General features: G+C 43.1%; 1 protein-coding gene across 4 annotated transcripts in view; it reads right to left on the bottom strand.

The window, feature by feature from the left end:
• Nucleotides 1–4,969: 4,969 nt before the first annotated feature.
• The window catches only part of rpgrip1l (RPGRIP1 like), a 29,426-nt gene continuing 13,942 nt past the window's right edge, over nt 4,970–20,453 (bottom strand). For 3 of the 4 annotated variants that reach the window (XM_046312381.1, XM_046312365.1, XM_046312372.1), the window contains exons 8-26: nt 20,170–20,275; nt 19,734–19,880; nt 19,380–19,453; nt 19,128–19,267; nt 18,942–19,048; nt 18,794–18,844; nt 17,803–17,982; nt 17,483–17,600; nt 16,880–17,332; nt 16,618–16,760; nt 14,814–15,183; nt 14,263–14,576; nt 13,884–14,060; nt 11,903–12,068; nt 10,775–10,878; nt 9,713–9,899; nt 6,674–6,758; nt 6,176–6,312; nt 4,970–5,961 (exon numbers count right to left, since the gene is read on the bottom strand). In XM_046312381.1, coding sequence (XP_046168337.1) covers nt 5,819–5,961; nt 6,176–6,312; nt 6,674–6,758; nt 9,713–9,899; nt 10,775–10,878; nt 11,903–12,068; nt 13,884–14,060; nt 14,263–14,576; nt 14,814–15,183; nt 16,618–16,760; nt 16,880–17,332; nt 17,483–17,600; nt 17,803–17,982; nt 18,794–18,844; nt 18,942–19,048; nt 19,128–19,267; nt 19,380–19,453; nt 19,734–19,880; nt 20,170–20,275 — 3,202 coding nt within the window. In that variant the 3' untranslated portion in view covers nt 4,970–5,818. Of the gene's footprint in view, nt 5,969–6,175; nt 6,313–6,673; nt 6,759–9,712; nt 9,900–10,774; nt 10,879–11,902; nt 12,069–13,883; nt 14,061–14,262; nt 14,577–14,813; nt 15,184–16,617; nt 16,761–16,879; nt 17,333–17,482; nt 17,601–17,802; nt 17,983–18,793; nt 18,845–18,941; nt 19,049–19,127; nt 19,268–19,379; nt 19,454–19,733; nt 19,881–20,169; nt 20,276–20,453 lie in introns of all 4 variants that reach the window. The other variant, XM_046312391.1, reaches the window with a different exon arrangement.

Below are 20,453 nucleotides of genomic sequence, written 5' to 3'. Positions count from 1 at the left end.
GTTTGCTGAGTAGAGTGTTGGAAGCCATTTTGTAGATTACATCGCCGAAGTCGAGGATCGGTAGGATAGTCAGTTTTACTAGGGTATATAAAAGGGGTATATAAGCAGACAATGAAAGCTCTTACAATATTCAATAATTACATTTCTCTAAAACAGGCTATAGGCTACATGTGCACCACCAAGTCAGAACAGTAGGCAAAATTAGGAGGGGAAAAGGACCAAATTATTAGGATGAGGCTACGAACAGTTTACTACACAACATACACTTAGCATTACTTTCTTAGCTACAGTATACAAATCAAATTTTATTTGTCACATACACATGGTTAGCAGATGTTAATGCGAGTGTAGCGAAATGCTTGTGCTTCTAGTTCCGACAATGCAGTAATAACCAACAAGTAATCTAGCTAACAATTCCAAAACTACTACCTTATAGACACAAGTATAAGGGGATAAAGAATATGTACATAAAGATATATGAGTGAGTGATGGTACAGAGCGGCATAGGCAAGATACAGTAGATGGTATTGAGTGCAGTATATACATATGAGATGAGTATGTAAACAAAGTGGCATAGTTAAAGTGGCTAGTGATACATGTATTACATAAAGATGCAGTAGATGATATATAGTACAGTATATACATATACATATGAGATGAATAATATAGGGTATGTAAACATTATATTAGGTAGCATTGTTTAAAGTGGCTAGTGATATATTTTACATCATTTCCCATCAATTCCCATTATTAAAGTGGCTGGAGTTGAGTCAGTGTGTTGACAGCAGCCACTCAATGTTAGTGGTGGCTGTTTAACAGTCTGATGGCCTTGAGATAGAAGCTGTTTTTCAGTCTCTCGGTCCCAGCTTTGATGCACCTGTACTGACCTCGCCTTCTGGATCATAGCGGGGTGAACAGGCAGTGGCTCGGGTGGTTGTTGTCCTTGATGATCTTTATGGCCTTCCTGTGACATCGGGTGGTGTAGGTGTCCTGGAGGGCAGGTAGTTTGCCCCCGGTGATGCGTTGTGCAGACCTCACTGCCCTCTGGAGAGCCTTACGGTTGTGGGCGGAGCAGTTGCCGTACCAGGCGGTGATACAGCCCGACAGCCCGATACAGTTGAAGTCGGAAGTTTACATACACCTTAGCCAAATACATTTAAACTCAGTTTTTCACAATTCCTGACATTTAATCCAAGTAAAAATTCCCTGTTTTTGGTCAGTTAGGATCACCACTTTATTTTAAGAATGTGAAATGTCAGAATAATAGTAGAGATAATTATTTATTTCAGCTTTTATTTCTTTCATCACATTCCCAGCGGGTCAGAAGCTTCGCACAAGCTTCGCACAATAATTTGGGTGACTTTTGGCCCCATTCCTCCTGACAGAGCTGGTGTAACTGAGTCAGGTTTGTAGGCCTCCGTGCTCGCACACGCTTTTTCAGTTCTGCCCAGAAACTTTCTATGGGACTGAGGTCAGGGCTTTGTGATGGCCACTCCAATACATTGACATTGTTGCCCTTAAGGCATTTTGCCACAACTTTGGAAGTATGCTTGGGGTCATTGTTCATTTGGAAGACTCATTTGCGACCAGGATTTAACTTCTTAACTGATGTCTTGAGATGTTGCTTCAATATATCCACATAATTGTCCTGCCTCAAAAGCCATCTATTTTGTGAAGTGCACCAGTCCCTCCTGCAGCAAAGCACCCCCACAACATGATGCTGCCACCCCCGTGCTTCACAGTTGGGATGGTGTTCTTCAGCTTGCAAGCCTCCCCCTTTTTCCTTCAAACATAACAATGGACATTATGGCCAAACAGTTCAATTTTTTTGTCATCAGACCATAGGACATTTCTCCAAAAGGTATGATCTTTGTCCCCATTTGCAGTTGCAAACCGTAGTCTGGCTTTTTATGGTGGTTTTGGAGCAGTGGCTTATTTCTTGCTGAGCAGCCTTTCAGGTTATGTCGATATAGGACTCGTTTTACTGTGGATATAGATACTTTTGTACCTGTTTCCTCCAATATCTTCACATGGTCCTTTGCTGTCGTTTTGGAATTGATTTGCACTTTCCGCACCAAAGTACGTTCATTTAGGAGACAGAACGCGTGTCCTTCCTAAACTGTATGACAGCTGCATGGTCCCATGGTGTTTATACTTGCGTACTATTGTTTGTACAGATTAACGTGGTACCTTCAGGTGTTTGGAAATTGCTCCCAAGGCTGAACCAGACTTTTTTCTGAAGTCTTGGCTGATTTCTTTTGATTTTCCCATGACGTCAAGCAAAGAGGCACTGAGTTTGAAGGTAGACCTTGAAACACATCCACAGGTACACCTCCAATTGACTCAAATGATGTCAATTAGCCTATCAGAAGCTTCTGACATAATTTCTGACATTTTCTGGAATTTTCCAAGCTGTTTAAAGGCACAGTCAACTTAGTGTATGTAAACTTCTGACCCACTGGAATTGTGATACCTTGAATTGTAAGTTAAATATTCTGTCTGTAAACAATTATTAAAATAATTAATTGTGTCATGCACAAAGTAGATGTCATAACCGACTTGCCAAAACTATAGTTTGTTATCAAGAAATTTGTGGAGTGGTTGGAAAACGAGTTTTAATGACTGAAACTTAAATGTATGTAAACATCCGATTTCCACTGTATCTCCCTGGCATATTACATCCTTTATGCAGCTTCATACAATGCATTTTTGGACACACCTTGTTGTGCTGTGCTAACTTGAACAGGAAAGTGGTGCCGCGGACCTTCGTGGACAAATTTTGCCATCAAACTTTGTCATAAATCTGTCATTCTCTGCATTTATGATGCTTTCATGACAACTGTAAACTCGGAAAAGAACAAGGTCGAATCATGATGACGTCAGTGATCGTCAGTTCGGAGGTATTAGTTACATTTCATATTCGCAAATGGTTCTAATTCAAAACCTAATTTAAATGATTTTAAACAATATGGCACTACTTGAACTAAAATGAAAAACAAAAAGGCACTACAACTTGTATTTCTTCTTTTAGTTTTATTTAACTAGGCAAGTCAGTTAAGAACAAAGTCTTATTTTCAAAGACGGCACAGTGTGTTATCTGCCTCGTTCAGGACTACAGATTTTTACCTTGTCAGCTCGGGATTTCCATTTCCATATTCCACATTTCTGTTAATAGTCCAACACACTAACCACTAGGCTACCTGCCTTTATTATTAATGATTATGTTTGTTTAGGATTTCTGCCAATGTAAATAGTTTATGTATGCTTGTTTGCATGTAAATATTCCTATTTTGTTTGTTAATATTTGTTTGTTCATTTAAAAAAAAGAAAGTGGTCCGAGTTCCTGACTTGCAATTCCGAGTTGGATGACCGTTCAAAACATATTTTCTCAGTAGGAGCTAGTTTTTTTTCCAGAGTTCCCAGTTGTTGAATGTTTATCCTTTTAAGCCTGGAAAGAGACCCTTAAACCCAGACTTCGGACCACACACCCACTCCACTGAATAGCAGGCTAGTGATTTCTTTGCAGCGCTTGCAGTTAGCCAGATTCCTTCCAAACCACTCATGGTTGAATATGCGATTTCCACTTGTGTAATGTTTGTGTCCAATGGGCGATGAGCACCGATACGTTTTATCTATAATTTCTATTCATTATTTCTCTTCATATGACAAGGATTACAAAGGATTTGCCAGTAGATTGTCGATTTGATTCATGATGTTGACATGATCAATCCAATCAAAGCTACTGTAGATATAACGTGATTTGACATTTTATCTGTGGCCAATGACCTTGAGCCTTCTTGGGATGGGCACTTCTAATGTAACTCTATGGCAGCACCCAAGGGGCTTGAATTTTTGGGCTCTACCCTTAGATTTGGATGTGATGTAGTGTCCGCATGAGTGACAGAACACTGAGACAATGACGGAGCAACCAGAGAACATTACCAACCCCTACTAACCTGCTGGCTGCCCTGCCACCACAGAAACCACTGAGCTTGGCTAAAACAGCTGCATTTTGGAGCTGCCTTACTCAAGAAAGCAAAAAAATAGACCATGATTGTATGCAGCTTTATAACTATGATTTATTTTATTTTCCCCCGCTGTTTGCAAACTGCCCCAGCTGCCCTGAATGACGGGTCACCACTGCGTAAATTATAAATCCGATAACTTTCCCAATTCTTCTGACCAATAAACCAGATTAGTGTTCATTTGTAGCAACTACCACCACCACGTGCCAGTCAACACATTGTAACAACTATGTTGTAACAACATGCAGCTAGGCAGATTGAAATGCTACAATGCTACAAAAAAAAAGCAATTAATCCTCTTGTAGAGATATGTGTTTCTTTTGTTGCACAGCATTGCCTCCAATTTAACCTACATTGTTACAAAATGGCATCTTATTTCTTTGGCAACTCCTTGTTGAAAAACATGCCACTGCACACAGCACTGCCCCCTAGATTAGATTCCTATGCAATTAGTGGCATGGGAAAGGACAGTCATTGACTGCATTTTCTACACAGTGGATGCATATTACTTTTTAAAATATAGTCTCAGATGAGATGCATCAAATGAACACTAGATGGTACTGTATTGTAAATCAACATCCCTTTGATAACCACAAAATACTTTCAGGTTTTGGATACCATTCTTCTATGGTGTAATCAACACTTAATTTGCTTACAACGACAAGCGTTGAGTAGAATGTTAGGATTTTGCTTATAGGACTATGATCCTCTTTTCAAAGGGCTTCATAACACACAAATTAGTGGACACTCAATTGCCTTGACCTCTGGGGGCAGATATTTAATATGTCACAGGAAATTGAGCAAATGTTATCAGAGCCAGTGAACCCTGCAATATTAAATCCTGCAAAATACTTTACATGCCAAAAGGATGTTTGCAAATAGAGGTTGTTCTGGCAATCATTAAAACTAAACAAATGGTTAGGAATCAATACAACAAAATAAGGTAATTTAGAAACTAAACTCTTTATTATTCTAACACAGGTAAAAATAAGATCTTTCTCAATGCTTTGGACATTCTATAACTCTACTGAACACCCTCATTTCAGATATAAAATATATTTTTGAGGTACACGTTTTCACAGTCCGTACATTACTCCTGGTTCGTGCTAATTATCCAATTATAACCAGAGCCAATGTCACAAGGCCATATAAATACACCGTTTTTTACCAACACAATTTCACACATCACGCCACTGACATGGCATGCCATACTGCCTCATAAAAATAATCCCTTTCAACTATAAAAATATATAAATAAAATACATTACCTAAATACATTACATAAATACAGTATAATTTGCAATTGACTCATTTGCATACATAACAGTATCAGAACATAGAAAAGTGTGTCCATAGACCACATTAGCCATTACACATTCCAAGTTTGACTTCTTGTAGCTCCCGGGAAGAAATAAGTGAAGTGATGAATGCTTGTGTAAGCAGCAGTAAAATGTATTTCTAGTGGTCGGCAGGTGGGAGGAGCTATAGGAGGACAGGCTCACTGTAGATGCTGGAATTGAATTAAATCAAATATATGGAAACCACAAGTTTGACTCCGTTCCATCCATTACAATGAGCCCGTCCTCCTATAGCGCCGCCCACCAGCCTCCACTGATTTCTAGTGTCACAGCTGTGATTTGGTGAAGCATTTTTATGTGATGAGTAACCTTGTCTGAGACCAGAAGACTTGTGCTAGCTAATGCCTAGGCTTTAGCTCAATGAGCTGACGCAGTCTTGTGGTGTGCAAGACTAAACACCCAAGTCATTCACACTAGTAAAATGTCCGTTGCGAGTTAACCCTCTGCCTTTTGTTCCAGTGAGGAGAGGGGCGTGTAGTCATGGTCTGCATCCTCCATGATAGACTGTAGTGCCTCCAGTCCCTCTACAGACACACACAGACTGCCCACCACCACACTGCTGTCCTGCACATCTACAACTACACACTCAGAAAGAGAGACAAAGGGGGGGAATGGAGAGGGAGAGGAAGTAAGTCAAATAGAAGGAGCGAAAGAGAGAGAGAGAGTGATAGAGAGAGATGCACACATAAAAAGAGGGGGTTGGGGGTGAGAAAAAACAAATGTTTTACTTCCTGTTGCACAAGTTGACATAAAGACACAGTTTTCTACACAATATGCATACACAATACTCACGGTTCAGGCTGGTCTCAATCAGGTCTTGCTGTTGCTCCAGGATGTCAGGGATCCTGAAGAAGGCCACGCCTACATCTTCACACTCTTTCTCCTGCTCCTCCTCCTCCGGTGGCTCGCTCACCACCGTGAACCTGATACTGGCCAATCACAACACACCAGAGGTCAGACGGGACCAATCACAGCAGGTTAGTGGTCAGGCAAGGTTAATATGTAATCTCTGGAACGGTGTGTACATTTCTAGAGCTACAGACGGTTATTTCTAGAACCGTTCGGTCTACAACAATCCTGTCCTCATCTTCTTGCCTTCCATGACCAGCGACACCATAGAGAAGCACATAACTCATCACTATCTGGTCTATTCATTTAGGCTATTTTCTAGCTGACAGTAATGTTGCATAATGTTAAAGGGAAATCTTAGCTACGCCTCCTTTTTTACTACCAGCATGCATGCGCATGCAATGGACAAACGACACACACTCTTAACAATCTTTTTCTTACCTTTCCATTTGGGGGTTGCGTCCCTCTAGCACCCCCCTTAGAATCTCCCGTCTGGACTTGTTGTTCTCTTTGTCCACATGAATCACTGTCAGGAGAAACAAGGCATGGCTTTCTGAATCACATCTGACACTCCAAGCACACACACATACAGACTCAATGGAGGAAACATTTCAGAGTTGCTCCATCAAGCCTGTCAGTTTCTCTTTAGCTACTTAATCTGTAGCTGAAATCCTACACTGGCAAGGGCTCAGTAAGAGTGACTGAGTGTGTGTGTGTGTATGTGTGTGTGTGTTTGGTGTGTGTGTGTGTGTACAGTGGGGCAAAAAAGTATTTAGTCAGCCACCAATTGTGTTTGGTGTGTGTGTGTGTGTGTGTGTGTGTGTGTGTGTGTGTGTGTGTGTGTGTGTGTGTGTGTGTGTGTGTGTGTGTGTGTGTGTGTGTGTGTGTGTGTGTGTGTGTGTGTGTGTGTGTGTGTGTGTGTGTGTGTACAGTGGGGCAAAAAAAGTATTTAGTCAGCCACCAATTGTGAAAGTTCTCCCACTTAAACATGAGAGAGGCCTGTAATACACATGGCAAGGGCTCAGTAAGAGTTACTGAGTGTGTATGTGTGTGTGTGTTTGGTGTGTGTGTGTGTGTGTGTACAGTGGAGCAAAAATGTATTTAGTCAGCCACCAATTGTGTTTGGTGTGTGTGTGTGTGTGTGTGTGTGTGTGTGTGTGTGTGTGTGTGTGTGTGTGTGTGTGTGTGTGTGTGTGTGTGTGTGTGTGTGTGTGTGTGTGTGTGTGTGTGTGTGTACAGTGGGGCAAAAAAAGTATTTAGTCAGCCACCAATTGTGAAAGTTCTCCCACTTAAAAACATGAGAGGCCTGTAATTTCCATCATAGGTACACTTCAACTATGACAGACAAAATGAGAGAAAAAAAAATCCAGACAATCACATTGTAGGATTTTTAATGAATTTATTTTCAAATTATGGTGGAAAGTAAGTATTTGGTCAATAACAAAAGTTTCTCAATACTTTGTTATATACCCTTTTGGCAATGACAGAGGTCAAATGTTTTCTGTAAGTCTTCACAAGGTTTTCACACACTGTTGCTGGTATTTTGGCCCATTCCTCCATGCAGATCTCCTCTAGAGCAGTGATGTTTTGGGGCTGTTTCTGGGCAACACGGACTTTCAACTCCCTCCAAAGATTTGAAATGACCTTGAAATGCTTCTTACGAAGCCACTCCTTTGTTGCCCGGGCGGTGTGTTTGGGATCATTGTCATGCTGAAAGACCCAGCCACGTTTCATCTTCAATGCCCTTGCTGATGATGGAAGGAGGTTTTCACTCAAAATCTCATGATACATGGCCCCATTCATTCTTTCCTTTACACGGATCAGTCGTCCTGGTCCCTTTGCAGAAAAACAGCCCCAAAGCATGATGTTTCCACCCCCATGCTTCACAGTAGGTATGGTGTTCTTTGGATGCAACTCGGCATTCTTTGTCCTCCAAACACGACAAGTTGAGTTTTTACCAAAAAGTTATATTTTGGTTTCATCTGACCATATGGACATTCTCCCAATCTTCTTCTGGATCATCCAAATGCTCTCAAGCAAACTTCAGACGGGTCTAGACATGTACTGGCTTAAGCAGGGGAACACGTCTGGCACTGCAGGATTTGAGTGTGTAGTGTGTTACTGATGGTAGGCTTTGGTACTTTGGTCCCAGCTCTCTGCAGGTCATTCACTAGGTCCCCCGTGTGGTTTTTGGATTTTGCTCACCGTTCTTGTGATCATTTTGACCCTACGTGGTGAGATCTTGCATGGAGCCCCAGATCGAGGGAGATTATCAGTGGTCTTGTATGTCTTCCATTTCCTAATAATTGCTCCCACAGTTGATTTCTTCAAACCAAGCTGCTTACCTATTGCAGATTCAGTCTTCCCAGCCTTGTGCAGGACTACAATTTTGTTTCTGGTGTCCTTTGACAGCTCTTTGGGCTTGGCCATAGTGGAGTTTGGAGTGTGACTGTTTGAGGTTGTGGACAGGTGTCTTTTATACTGATTACAAGTTCAAACAGGTGCCATCAATACAGGTAACGAGTGGACAGAGAAGCCTCTTAAAGAAGAAGTTACTGGTCTGTGAGAGCCAAAAATCTTGCTTGTTTGTAGGTGACCAAATACTTATTTTCCACCATTATGACGACTCATCATAATATCTGGAACGGAGCTAATGGAACAGCATCATACACATGGTTTCCAGTAAGCCATGCCTTGTTTCTCCTGAGTGATTCATAATGTCTGGAACGGCATCATACACATGGTTTCCAGTAAGCCATGCCTTGTTTCTCCTGAGTGATTCATAATGTCTGGAACGGCATCATACACATGGTTTCCAGTAAGCCATGCCTTGTTTCTCCTGAGTGATTCATAATGTCTGGAACGGCATCATACACATGGTTTCCAGTAAGCCATGCCTTGTTTCTCCTGAGTGATTCTCCTGAGTGATTCATAATGTCTGGAACGGCATCATACACATGGTTTCCAGTAAGCCATGCCTTGTTTCTCCTGAGTGATTCATAATGTCTGGAACGGCATCATACACATGGTTTCCAGTAAGCCATGCCTTGTTTCTCCTGAGTGATTCATAATGTCTGGACTAGCAAACACATGGTTTCCATTAAGCCATGCCTTGTTTCTCCTGAGTGATTCATAATGTCTGGAATAGCAAACACATGGTTTCTATTAAGCCATGCCTTGTTTCTCCTGAGTGATTCATAATGTCTGGAACGGCATCATACACATGGTTTCCAGTGAGCCATGCCTTGTTTCTCCTGACAGTTATTCATAATGTCTGGAACGGCATCATACACATGGTTTCCAGTAAGCCATGCCTTGTTTCTCCTGACAGTTATTCATAATGTCTGGAACGGTATCATACACATGGTTTTTAATACCAATCCACCCATTCCGCTCCACTCATTACCACAAATCCGTCCTCCCCAATTAAGGTTCAGTATTTGTGAGTGTGTGTGTAGGCGCTCTCTGGTATTCCCTTACCATTGCTGTGGTTGTAGTGGCTGGTCATACCCGGTGAGGGTTTGGGCAGGGACAGTGGTGTCTCTTCAGAGGGCATGTCCAACAGGGAGTACTCTACAAACAACCTGACCACACTACAGTCTGCTGCTGCCCGCGACTCAGGCCTCAGGCTCAGAGACACGATCTCCACACGCACCCGCTCCGAAGGCTGCAGAGACAAACAGGACGCTGTAACGTAATACGATGACATAACGCCACTGGAATAATAAAGGGTGGGTCATCATTTAGGCTTTAGCCGCGGTGGGATTTTGGAAAGTCTATTGGCTAATATTCATGCTGTGGATCCCATTTACTAGGCTGATGGGTCTATAAGACCACACAGTAGAATCTTAACCTACCAGGGCAGTAATGACTGAAGATTTCTAGATGATCATATACTGGAGATGATTTCTTATACCTCCTAATATGTTTGGAAGGGGTCCGACATAATTGTACTGAAATATAAACTACTAAAATAATGAGAGTAATCTAAAATAGCTAAGTCAATTGTACATTTACCTTAAAATAACATCCTTAGCAGATGTGAGAGGAATGTGCAAGTAACTCACTTGCAGAACAATCGCTCCACCTCCTTCCAGATAGATGATCAGTGAGAAATATTTTTTTCCTATCCATCAACAATAATAATGCAGCTAATATTGAACTGGATATCATGTCTGTACAGTTCAAATCAACACCATTAATGATGAATGAATGCTTGTATTTTGTGCTTCCAATAAAGAATCAATAATCCCATCTGACAAACTGGTTAAAGATGATCAGTAGAGAACCTTGGCACAGTAAATATACTTACAGCACTAGAGGTTTGTCCAAACAATGGTTGGCAACATAAACAATACAACTTAAAGCAAACTGGACTTGTTGGGTAAAAACTTTTACTTGGATGCTGCTGTTATAAACACAACAAGCTCAATAACCTTGATACAGTACTTTCTATCCAACTGTACTGTACTCCTATCCTCTATGGACTCAGAGTACAAGGCAAACAGGCTGGGTTCTATCCTCTATCCCTGGTTCACCCACCTTCCGTCCCATGGAGGACTGGCCAGGAACAATGCAGTCATCACTGTCTGAGAGGATAGATTCACTCTGTTCCTCGTCCTCTGCCACTGGGGCCGCCTCCAAGTCTGGGGGGGGGAAGAGAGGGGGAGAGAAGGAGAAAAAAGATTCAGTCATAACCAAGAAGAGCATTTCAGGCTTGATGTGTTGCAGAAGGAAGCAAGGGTGGGTTTATACTGAGCATTATAGAAGGAGAGGATTCATAAGTGTTGCTGTGAGCGTGTGTACACTGCATACGTGTTTTGAAAGAAACTGGGGAGAGTGATAACAGTTGACATGACATCACCTATTCTTATTGGCATTGACATGTTGACAGCAAGTTTTATTGATGCAGGCTGAGTGATATGTACCACTGCTGAACATTGAAAGGGGGGGGGGGTCTCTCTCTCACGTACTACTCAAGGTCAGCATTAACATTGATGGGCTCAGCTATCCCCAGCCTGAAGACTATTGGCAGCAGAACTAAAATATTTATGGGTTTTCTGGTGAAGAAACACGTCAGCAAACAATAGCATGGACTGTTTGCACTTGAAAGAGAATACAATAGTAAGTATTTGTTTCCTAAGGATCCATAGGGGATTTGGCCCCGTGGGGCTCAGTTGGTAGAGCACGGCACTTGCAACGGCAGGGTTGCGGGTTTGATTCCCACGGGGGACCAGGACAAAAATGCATGCACTGGATAAGAGCATCTGCTGAATGACTAAAATGTGAATATACATTTGGCTATTAAGGCTGAAGAGCCAGAGCTGCCCTGCAGCCCTAACCCTATCCGAACTCAGACTAAAAAGTAGGTACTGTACACTAAAGTCATAATTAAGAGAGTTACAGTACAGGTTTGGGTTTTGTTTGTAAATTAGGCCTTGCTGGAATATGATTAAGTTTGACGCAAGAAGTAGAAAAATTCTAAACAGAGTGTAGCAGCTGTACTCCAAACCACAAGACGGGGAGAGCAGGGAAAACAAACATATCCTTCCCAATTCCGATAGGACCTCGATACAAATGATTAGCATTATTGTTGGACCAAGGAAACTGGTTGTTATTTTTGTTACATGTTTCCGCTAGTGTTGTTGTTGATATCAGTGAGGTGCTAACCTTCCATCTGTTCGAGAATCTCCTCGGAAATGTCTGATTCGTCTGAGGTAGACTGAGAGCTGGCTACGATCACCTGTCCCTCAGAGAAGTGAGACTCTTCCTCATCATCCTCTTCCTCTGTGGTGCTCTGAGGAGGCTCTGGTGCTACCGCTGACCCTGTGACCACCTGTGGAGCACATCACCGTTCTTATGCATGTATCCCTTGCCTAATCTCACAGTAGACAACAACTCTAAAAGTTTAATCATCACATTGAATTGCCTCATTACAGGTCCAGTGTAAAGTTGAAGTCAGAAGTTTACATACCCTTAGGTTGGAGTCATTAAAACTCATTTTCCAACCACTCCACCAATGTATTGTAAACAAACTACAGATTTGGCAATTCGATAAGGACATCTACTTTGCGCATGACACAAGTATTTGACTTCACTTTTAATTCACTGTATCACAATTTCAGTGGGTCAGAAGGTTACATACACTATGTTGACTGTGCCTTTAAACAGCTTGGAAAATTTCAGAAAATTAGGTCATGGCTTTAGAAGCTTCTGATAAATTATGCCAATTAGCCTAAGTCAATTGGAGGTGGATGTATTTCAAGGGCTACCTTCAAACTCAGTGCCTCTTTGCTTGACATCATGGGAAAATCAAATAAAAACAGTCAAGACCTCAGAAAAAAAAATTGAAGACCTCCACAAGTCTGGTTCATCCTTGGGAGCAATTTCCAAACGCCTGAAGGTACCACGTTCATCTGTGCAAACAATAGTACGCAAGTATAAACACCATGGGACCACGCAGCCGTCATACCTCTCAGGAAGGAGATGCGTTCTGTCTCCTAGAGATGAATGTACTTTGATGCGAAAAGTGAAAATGAATCCCAGAACAACAACAAAAGACCTTGTGAAGATGCTGGAGGAAACAGGTACAAAAGGATCTATATCCACAGTAAAACAAGTCCTATATCGACAACCTGAAAGGCCGCTCAGCAAGGAAGAAGCCACTGCGCCAAAACCGCCATAAAAAGCCAGACTACGGTTTGCAACTGCACATGGGGACAAAGATTGTACTTTTTGGAGAGATGTCCTCTGGTCTGATGAATCAAAAATAGAACTGTTTGACCATCGTTATGTTTGGAGGAAAAAGGGGGAGGCTTGCAAGCTGAAGAATACCATCCCAACTGTGAAGCACGGGGGTGGCAGCATGATATTGTGGGGGTGCTTTGCTGAAGGAGGGACTGGTGCTCTTCACAAAATACATGGCATCATGAGGCGGGAAAATTATGTGGATATAGTGACGCAACATATCAAGACATCAGTTAAAGCTTGGTCGCAAATGGGTCTTCCAAATGGACAATGACCCCAAGCACACTTCAAAGTTGTGGCAAAATGGCTTAAGGGCATCAAAGTCAAGGTATTGGAGTGGCCATCACAAAGCCCTGACCTCAATCCTATAGAAAATGTGTGGCCAGAACTGAAAAAGCGTGTGCGAGCAAGGAGGCCTACAAACCTGACTCAGTTACACCAGCTCTGTCAGGAGGAATGGGGCCAAAATTCACCCAACTTATTGTGGGAAGCTTGTGGAATGCTACCCGAAACATTTGACCCAGGTTAAACAATTTAAAGGCAATGCTACCAAATACTAATTTCGTGTATGTAAACTTCTGACCCACTGGGAATGTGATAAAAACTTAAATAAATATTTCTCTCTACTATTATTCTGACATTTCACATCCTTAAAATAAAGTGGTGATCCTAACTGACCTAAAACAGGGACTTTTTTACAAGGATTAAATGTCAGGAATTGTGAAAGACTGAGTTTAATGTATTTGGCTAAGGTGTATGTTAACTTCCGACTTCAACTGTATATACACACACACGCTAAAATTACAACTATAACATGAAACAAAATAACCCCATAGTCACTAAACCCCAGAAATAGGTATGTGTTTAATATAACATATAACTCAGAGACAGAGACATAAAGTACCTTTGTTAGGGGCGGTAACTTTGAGACTTCCCTTTTCTCTGTTCCATGCAAAATAGAGGGACATGAAACATTTTCAGCTTCTTGATTTCTGGGTGCTGTGACATCTACGAATGAGACTTTTTTGCTTGCCGTTTTCTCTTTCACCAAGGTCCGTAGTCTAGGTTTTGGTAACGGCAACTTGGGAGACAAGAATCAAACACAACTTCATGACAAATCAAAAACCAAAAAGGTAACTGAAACATACTGCAATCCTTTCCCATCAAACTGCCTTTCAAACGGTACATTGTAGTAAATACTATTTCTGTACTGGAAGCCACCTCAAAATCCATCAAACCATCCCAGACCAAGCTAACATTACCCTCATAGTACCTGTACTTACCTCAGATGCAGTTGAAGTAGTAGGAAGAGGAATTAAAGCTTTGGCCCTTTTCTCTTCCTTCACCACCATCCTCAACTCCTCTTTCTTCCCCTCCCTCTTCTCCTCCTCCTCCTCTCTCCTCTTTTCCTCCACTTCCACCTTCTTCTCCTCTACCTTTCGTGTTGTTAGCTTCACTGGTCTCTCTTTGGGTACAAACTTGGCCTGTTCAACTGTCATTGTAGAGCCAGGAGGAGGCAGGTAGGTGAACTTCCACTTCAGCGTCACATCAATATGGCCACTGGGGAGGCCGGACGGGTCAGTCAGCTCAAATGTACCTGAGATGTGGACACACAGGGGGGATGTCGATGGTTGGAGTGGCCCAACTGGTCCCACTCAAACAAAAAGAGTTGTTTGTGTGACTAAAATTCAATAAAATAGGCAAAACATGGAAGTAATGTATGCAGTTTGAAGAGACAGATAAACCAAACCTAAACCCATACAAACACACTCCGAGTCAATAATTACCAGTGTAGTTGCTCTAACTAACCACCCTGACTAACTACCAAACTAACCAGTGATGGCCTTGTCGTGGGCCAGAGACAGGAGGGGCACCCTGGCCTTGCCCAGGTACATCTCACTCTGGGTATCGTGGTCATCGAACACGTAGAGCATCAGAGCCCCTGCCTTCAGGTAGCTGTCCAGCTCTGCCTCCATGGCCACTGGGAAGGACATGTTGTCCTCAAACTGAGGCTCGCTGCAGTCGCCCACGATGCAGGTGTCGTGGTCAGGGAAGTCATAGAACTGGTAGACCACGTAGGGGCTGGGTGGGTGGGCATGGCGAGAGGTCAGGTTGCTGCAGCATCGGACGGTGACGTTGAGCTCATTCAGGTTCATGCCTCCGTCGGCTGACACTGAATGGGGGGTTAGGGTTGAGGTTGACACCTGAGGGATTATAGAAAAACAGAGTAGGGTTAGTGAGGATTTATGGGCCAAATATTAAATAAGTATTTTAACTAAAGTTTTGTGAAATTGAAGCACCAACACTGAACCACCAAAATAGGGTAGACATTACATTTTTCTAGTTGTGTCGTGGTATGGTTATGAATCTTGTTTACCCGGAACTAAAATCTCATCTAATTTGGTCAGATTAAGTTCTGGTTTCAAGCACCAGAAATACTGCTGCTCGTTATGCAACGCAAAAGTATGTAGACACATACTCGTCGAACATCTGATTCTAAAATCATGGGCATTAATATTAAGTTGGTCCCCCTTTTCCTGTTATAACAGCCTCCACTCTTCCACGAAGGCTTTCCACTAGATGTTGGAACATTGCTGCGGGGACTTGCTTTCATTCTTTCACAAGAGCATTAGTGAGGTCGGGCACTGATATTAGGATATTAGGCCTGGCTCGATGGGGTTGAGGTCAAGGCTCTGTGCAGGCCAGTCAAGTTCTTCTACACCAATCTTGACAAACCATTTCTGTATAGACCTTTCTTTGTCCACAGGGCATTGTCATGCTGAAACAGGAAAGCACAGGATCATCTAGAATGTCGTTCTATGCCATAGCAAAGATTTCCCTTCACTGGAACTAAGGGGCCTAGCCCAGAACCATGAAAAACAGCCTCAGTCCATTATTCCTCCAAACTTTACAGTTGCCACAATGCATTGGGACAGGTAGGGTTCTCCTGGCATCCGCCAAACCTAGATTAGTCCGTTGGACTGTCAGATGGTGAAGCGTGAGTCATCACTCCAATGAACGCGTTTCCACTGCTCAAGAGTCCAATGGCAGCGAGCTTTACACCACTCCAGCCGACGCTTGGCATTGCACATGGTGATCTTAGGCTTGTGTACGGCTGCTCGGCCATGGAAACCCATTTCATGAAGCTATACCGACGAACAGATCTTGTGCTGACGTTACTTCCAGAGGCAGTTTGGAACTCGGGAGTGAGTGTTGCAACCGAGTACAGACAATTTTTAAGCGCTTCAGCCCTCGGGGGTCCTGTTCTGTGAGTTTGTGTGGCCTACCACTTCGCGGCTGAGCCGATATAGCACCTAGACGTTTCCACTTCACAGTTGACCAGGGCAGCTCTAGCAGGGTAGAAATTTGACAAACTGACTTGTTGGAAAGGAATCATCCTATGACAGTGCCACGTTGAAAGTCTCTTCAGTAAGGCCATTCTACTGCCAATGTTTGTCTATGGAGATTGCATGGCGGTGTGCTCGATTTTATACACCTGTCAGCAACAGGAGTGGCTGAAATAGCCTAGTCTAGTAATTTGAAGGGGTGTCCATATACTTTTGCTGTGCATGTATGGTACAATTTCTTACATAGTCTGTCCAAGAAAGATTAGTTTGGTTACAATATCCACTAGCTACCTGCTGTTCCGCATTGAAAGCAGAGTTGAGGTAACCCAGGGCTTTCACTCTCTCCTTGTACAGCCGAATGGCCTGCTCCATGGGCACCCGCAGCCTCACCCAGTACTCCACAGAGCCAAATGACTGCACCTCGCCAGCCACACCTGAGGAGCAGAGAAGAGAGAGCAGAGTTACTGTAAGTACTAGATATACAGTAGATACCTGAGAATCTGTGTTGCATACCCTGGTAGAAAGAAGTCCATATTAAAATCCCTCCACTCACCAACCAGCTGTACGATCCCATGGGCTTTGCTGTCGTTCTCTAGGAGCTGCGACAGCCTGAGCTGCCCCACAGCCACAGTCGTAAAGTCCATGCCCCGGGCCAGCTGCAGCTCCAGCGTCACCGAACCTGTGTGGAGGTACTGCAGGAATAGATCGTCCACCCTCACCACGTACTGCGACGTGAAGCCGTACGCCGGCCGGGCTCCCCTGACTACGGGTGTAGCCTGCAGCTCGAAATCGTAGAAGGCGTAGGTGCAGAAGGTGGAGGGCTCGCGGTCGCTCAGTGTCTCCAGGGCGACTGGGGAGAGGGTCGCCATGCCGATGTGGATTTCCAGAAGGTTCTCTCCACGCTCTAGGTGTACGGTCTCGTCAAACTCGTCGGCTATGTCGTCGTCGGTAACCTCGGGTTTGAAAACGTGTGATTTGGTGCCGTAGGCAATGTCTTTCAGTTGGGCTGCGGGGTGAACGGAGAGAGTACAGTACAACAAGAAAATCAGTTAAAATGACAATAAAGACAAAACCAGACACGACCAAACACCACAAAACTAGACATAACAATAAAATCACCACAACACACAATAATTGTGACAGAATAAATACATACCCTCTAGTTTCTTGATCTTGGCAGCCCTCATGTCCAGCAGCTGGGCAAGGCGTTCCAACTTTAGCTCGTACTGCAGTTTGGAGTCATCCATCTTACGCGTCACCGCTTCAACTTCCGCCTGAGACATAAGAATACGGTGCAACTTTTACATTTTTTTTTTAAGTATGTCACCTCAAGTGAAATGCTACGAATAAAGACCATTTCTAAAAGTATGTGTAATGTAAGACACCATTCAATTGTCCTTGTTGCAAATGTTATGGAATATCTAGTTATTTTCCGAACCGTAGTCCAAGTGATTCATGCTGTGTATAACCACGTACCTGGTAGTCCTTGTTGATCTTGTGCTGGACTATGAGCATGTTCCTGGTCTTCTCCAGCTCCTGGATGGTCTCAGCGTGCGTGGCCTGCAGCTCCCTCATGGAGTGCTCCATGTCGCTACGCACCTCCTCCTCCACCTGCTCCAGGAAGCCCAGCTCACCACTCCTCTGGGACTTGCGAACCTGAGGGAGGGAAGAATGGTTGTCACTAGTTACCACAGCAACAAAGTCATCATTTTGTCTAAACCCCACCTATTGCTATAATTTACAATGATTATAAACCTAACCCTAACCTGATCCCTAACATTAACCACACTGCTAATCTTATGACTAACCTTAAATTAAAACCAAAAGAGCTATTTTTGGTTTTCATACATTTGTACAATATAGCCAATTTTTACTTTGTGGCAAACGGGAAAGGCGTTCATTTCAGTGCAAACTGAACGGTGCCCCCTTGTGGATGGGAGTGGTAACATATGGTGATGCTGCATATGGTCAAAGTGGACCTTACAGTTGGGCTGCCCAACCCTCTTCCTGGAGACCTAGGGTTTTCAGTGTGTGTTTTCAGTCCAACCCTAAATTAACACACCTGATTCCACTAATTAGCTGCTCAACAAAACCTTAACTAGCTGAATCAGATATGCTAAATTAGGGTTTGACTGAAAACCTACAGGACAGTAGATCTCCAGGAAGAGGGTTGGGCAGCCCTGCCTTAGAGCATGATTTCAGGTAGAGATAAGAGACCGATCTGGCCTAAATGGCCATGTACTCTAATCGCCACCCGGCACAGCCAGAAGAGGACTGGCCACACTGCAGAGCCTGGTTACCCTCTAGGTTTCTTCCTTTCTAGGGAGATTTTCCTAGCCACCGTGCTACTACCATCTGCATTGCTTGTTGTTTGGGGTTTTAGGCTGTGTTTCTGTACTTTGTGACATCTACTGATGTAAAAAGGGCTTTCTAAATACATTTGATTTGAGGTAAAATGACCAATTACCTTGATTAGCATCAGTGCCTCACTGAGTTCTGCCACATCAACCTCACTCTCCTGGAAGAGAAAAAACATGAACGCACATCTATTGGTTGAGGTATACACATTAACAAACACATTCATTTTTATATGGAGTGAGAACCGGCTCCTGTACCTTGGTGTAAAACTTTATTCGATCCCTTATTTCATCTAACTGCTGCTTTTGTTCCAGGAACCGAAGCTGAATGTCTTCCTTTTCTTGGCTCAATTTTTCGTTCATATCTAAAATAGTAACACAATTAAAACACTTCAATGTAAAAACGTCTCTGAATGTACACAAAATGTTCTGGTCGACAGTTACCTCTTTCAACCTTGATCTTGTCCAGAATCTCGTTTTTGTCCGTCAGGTCCGACTTCAGTGCCAACTCTAGCTGGGCTATCTGTAGTTTCAGCTGCTGCTCCCGCATCCTAAATGTCTGATCCTGGCTTACATCGAAAGCACTGGGAACACAAAGCCATATATCATCCACAAAATGATCATACAGAGAAGAGTTTTTCCATGTAGGATTTCAACACGCAAAGCAACGTACAAATGTGGTGTCCAACCCCTCACCTGTTCACCAGTTTATCACAGTTCTCCTTCAGCAACACTCTCTCCTTCTCCAGGTCAAAGATTTGCTCCTGCAACTGTGTTTCATTAAAAAAAGAGGATAGTTTATTCGCCAAGAGTTTAGCCAAGGGTGTCCCTACAATGTTATGGGATTGTTTCAATCTCATCAAATTGCTCTTGATAAGAGTGCCTGCTAAATGACTAAACCATAAGGGCCATTTTCCCAGACAGATTAAGCTTAGTCCAGGACTATAAAGCATGCTCAATGGAGAATCTCCATTGAAAGTGCTTTTTTTAGTTGAGGACTTGGCTTAATCTGGGTCTGGGAAACCAGCCCCAAATGTATCGGAAGGTTACCTCCTCTGTCCTTCTCTGTGAGAATGAGTTGGCCTGTAGTTGGCTCTCCAGGCCCAGACTCCTCAGTCGCTCGTCTTTCAGCTGGCCCATTAACTCATCCACCTTGGCCATCACAGCTTCATGACTGACCTTCAGGGTCCTCTGACTCTGCAATCACAACACTGTGGTCATTACCATGGTGACTGGGTTTGAATAGTATGTGACTGAAAGAACAAGATATTTGAAGTTTCCATGTCGACTATAGATTAGAATGTGGGGTGGAGACCAAAAAAATAGTCTGAATCACATTTATTTCTAATCAGCTCAAATATTTTTCATAAAACCTCAATCTGTTGCAGTACTAATGCCACATGCATTTCCCAAATAATCCACACTGGACATTGCTAGAGTATTGCTAATGAACTAGTGTCTCCTGGAACATGCAGTTGTATTTTACCTCTTGGAGTTGTAGGAATCGGCCCTCGAGCACAGTGAACGCGTTGCCCTTCTCAACAAGCTGCTTCTGCAACCTGATCATCTCCACATTGTCCTTGATAGTAGATCTGGAGACACCACAACACAGAGGCATGGTTTTGATCACTATTCCCACATAGTGTGTGTGTATGCCGTTGCTGGATAAAACAACTGGAGATATACAGGTACGTGAACACTACCACTTATTGTTGATGTGAATCTCCACCAAAAACAAAATCAAAAGTTGCAACTTATGTGCTCAATGCG

Source organism: Oncorhynchus gorbuscha, linkage group LG02, assembly GCF_021184085.1.
Source record: "Oncorhynchus gorbuscha isolate QuinsamMale2020 ecotype Even-year linkage group LG02, OgorEven_v1.0, whole genome shotgun sequence".
Lineage (NCBI taxonomy): Eukaryota > Metazoa > Chordata > Actinopteri > Salmoniformes > Salmonidae > Oncorhynchus > Oncorhynchus gorbuscha.
The sequence above is the reverse complement of the archived record's forward strand: the minus strand, read 5'-3'. Positions and strand labels throughout refer to the sequence as shown.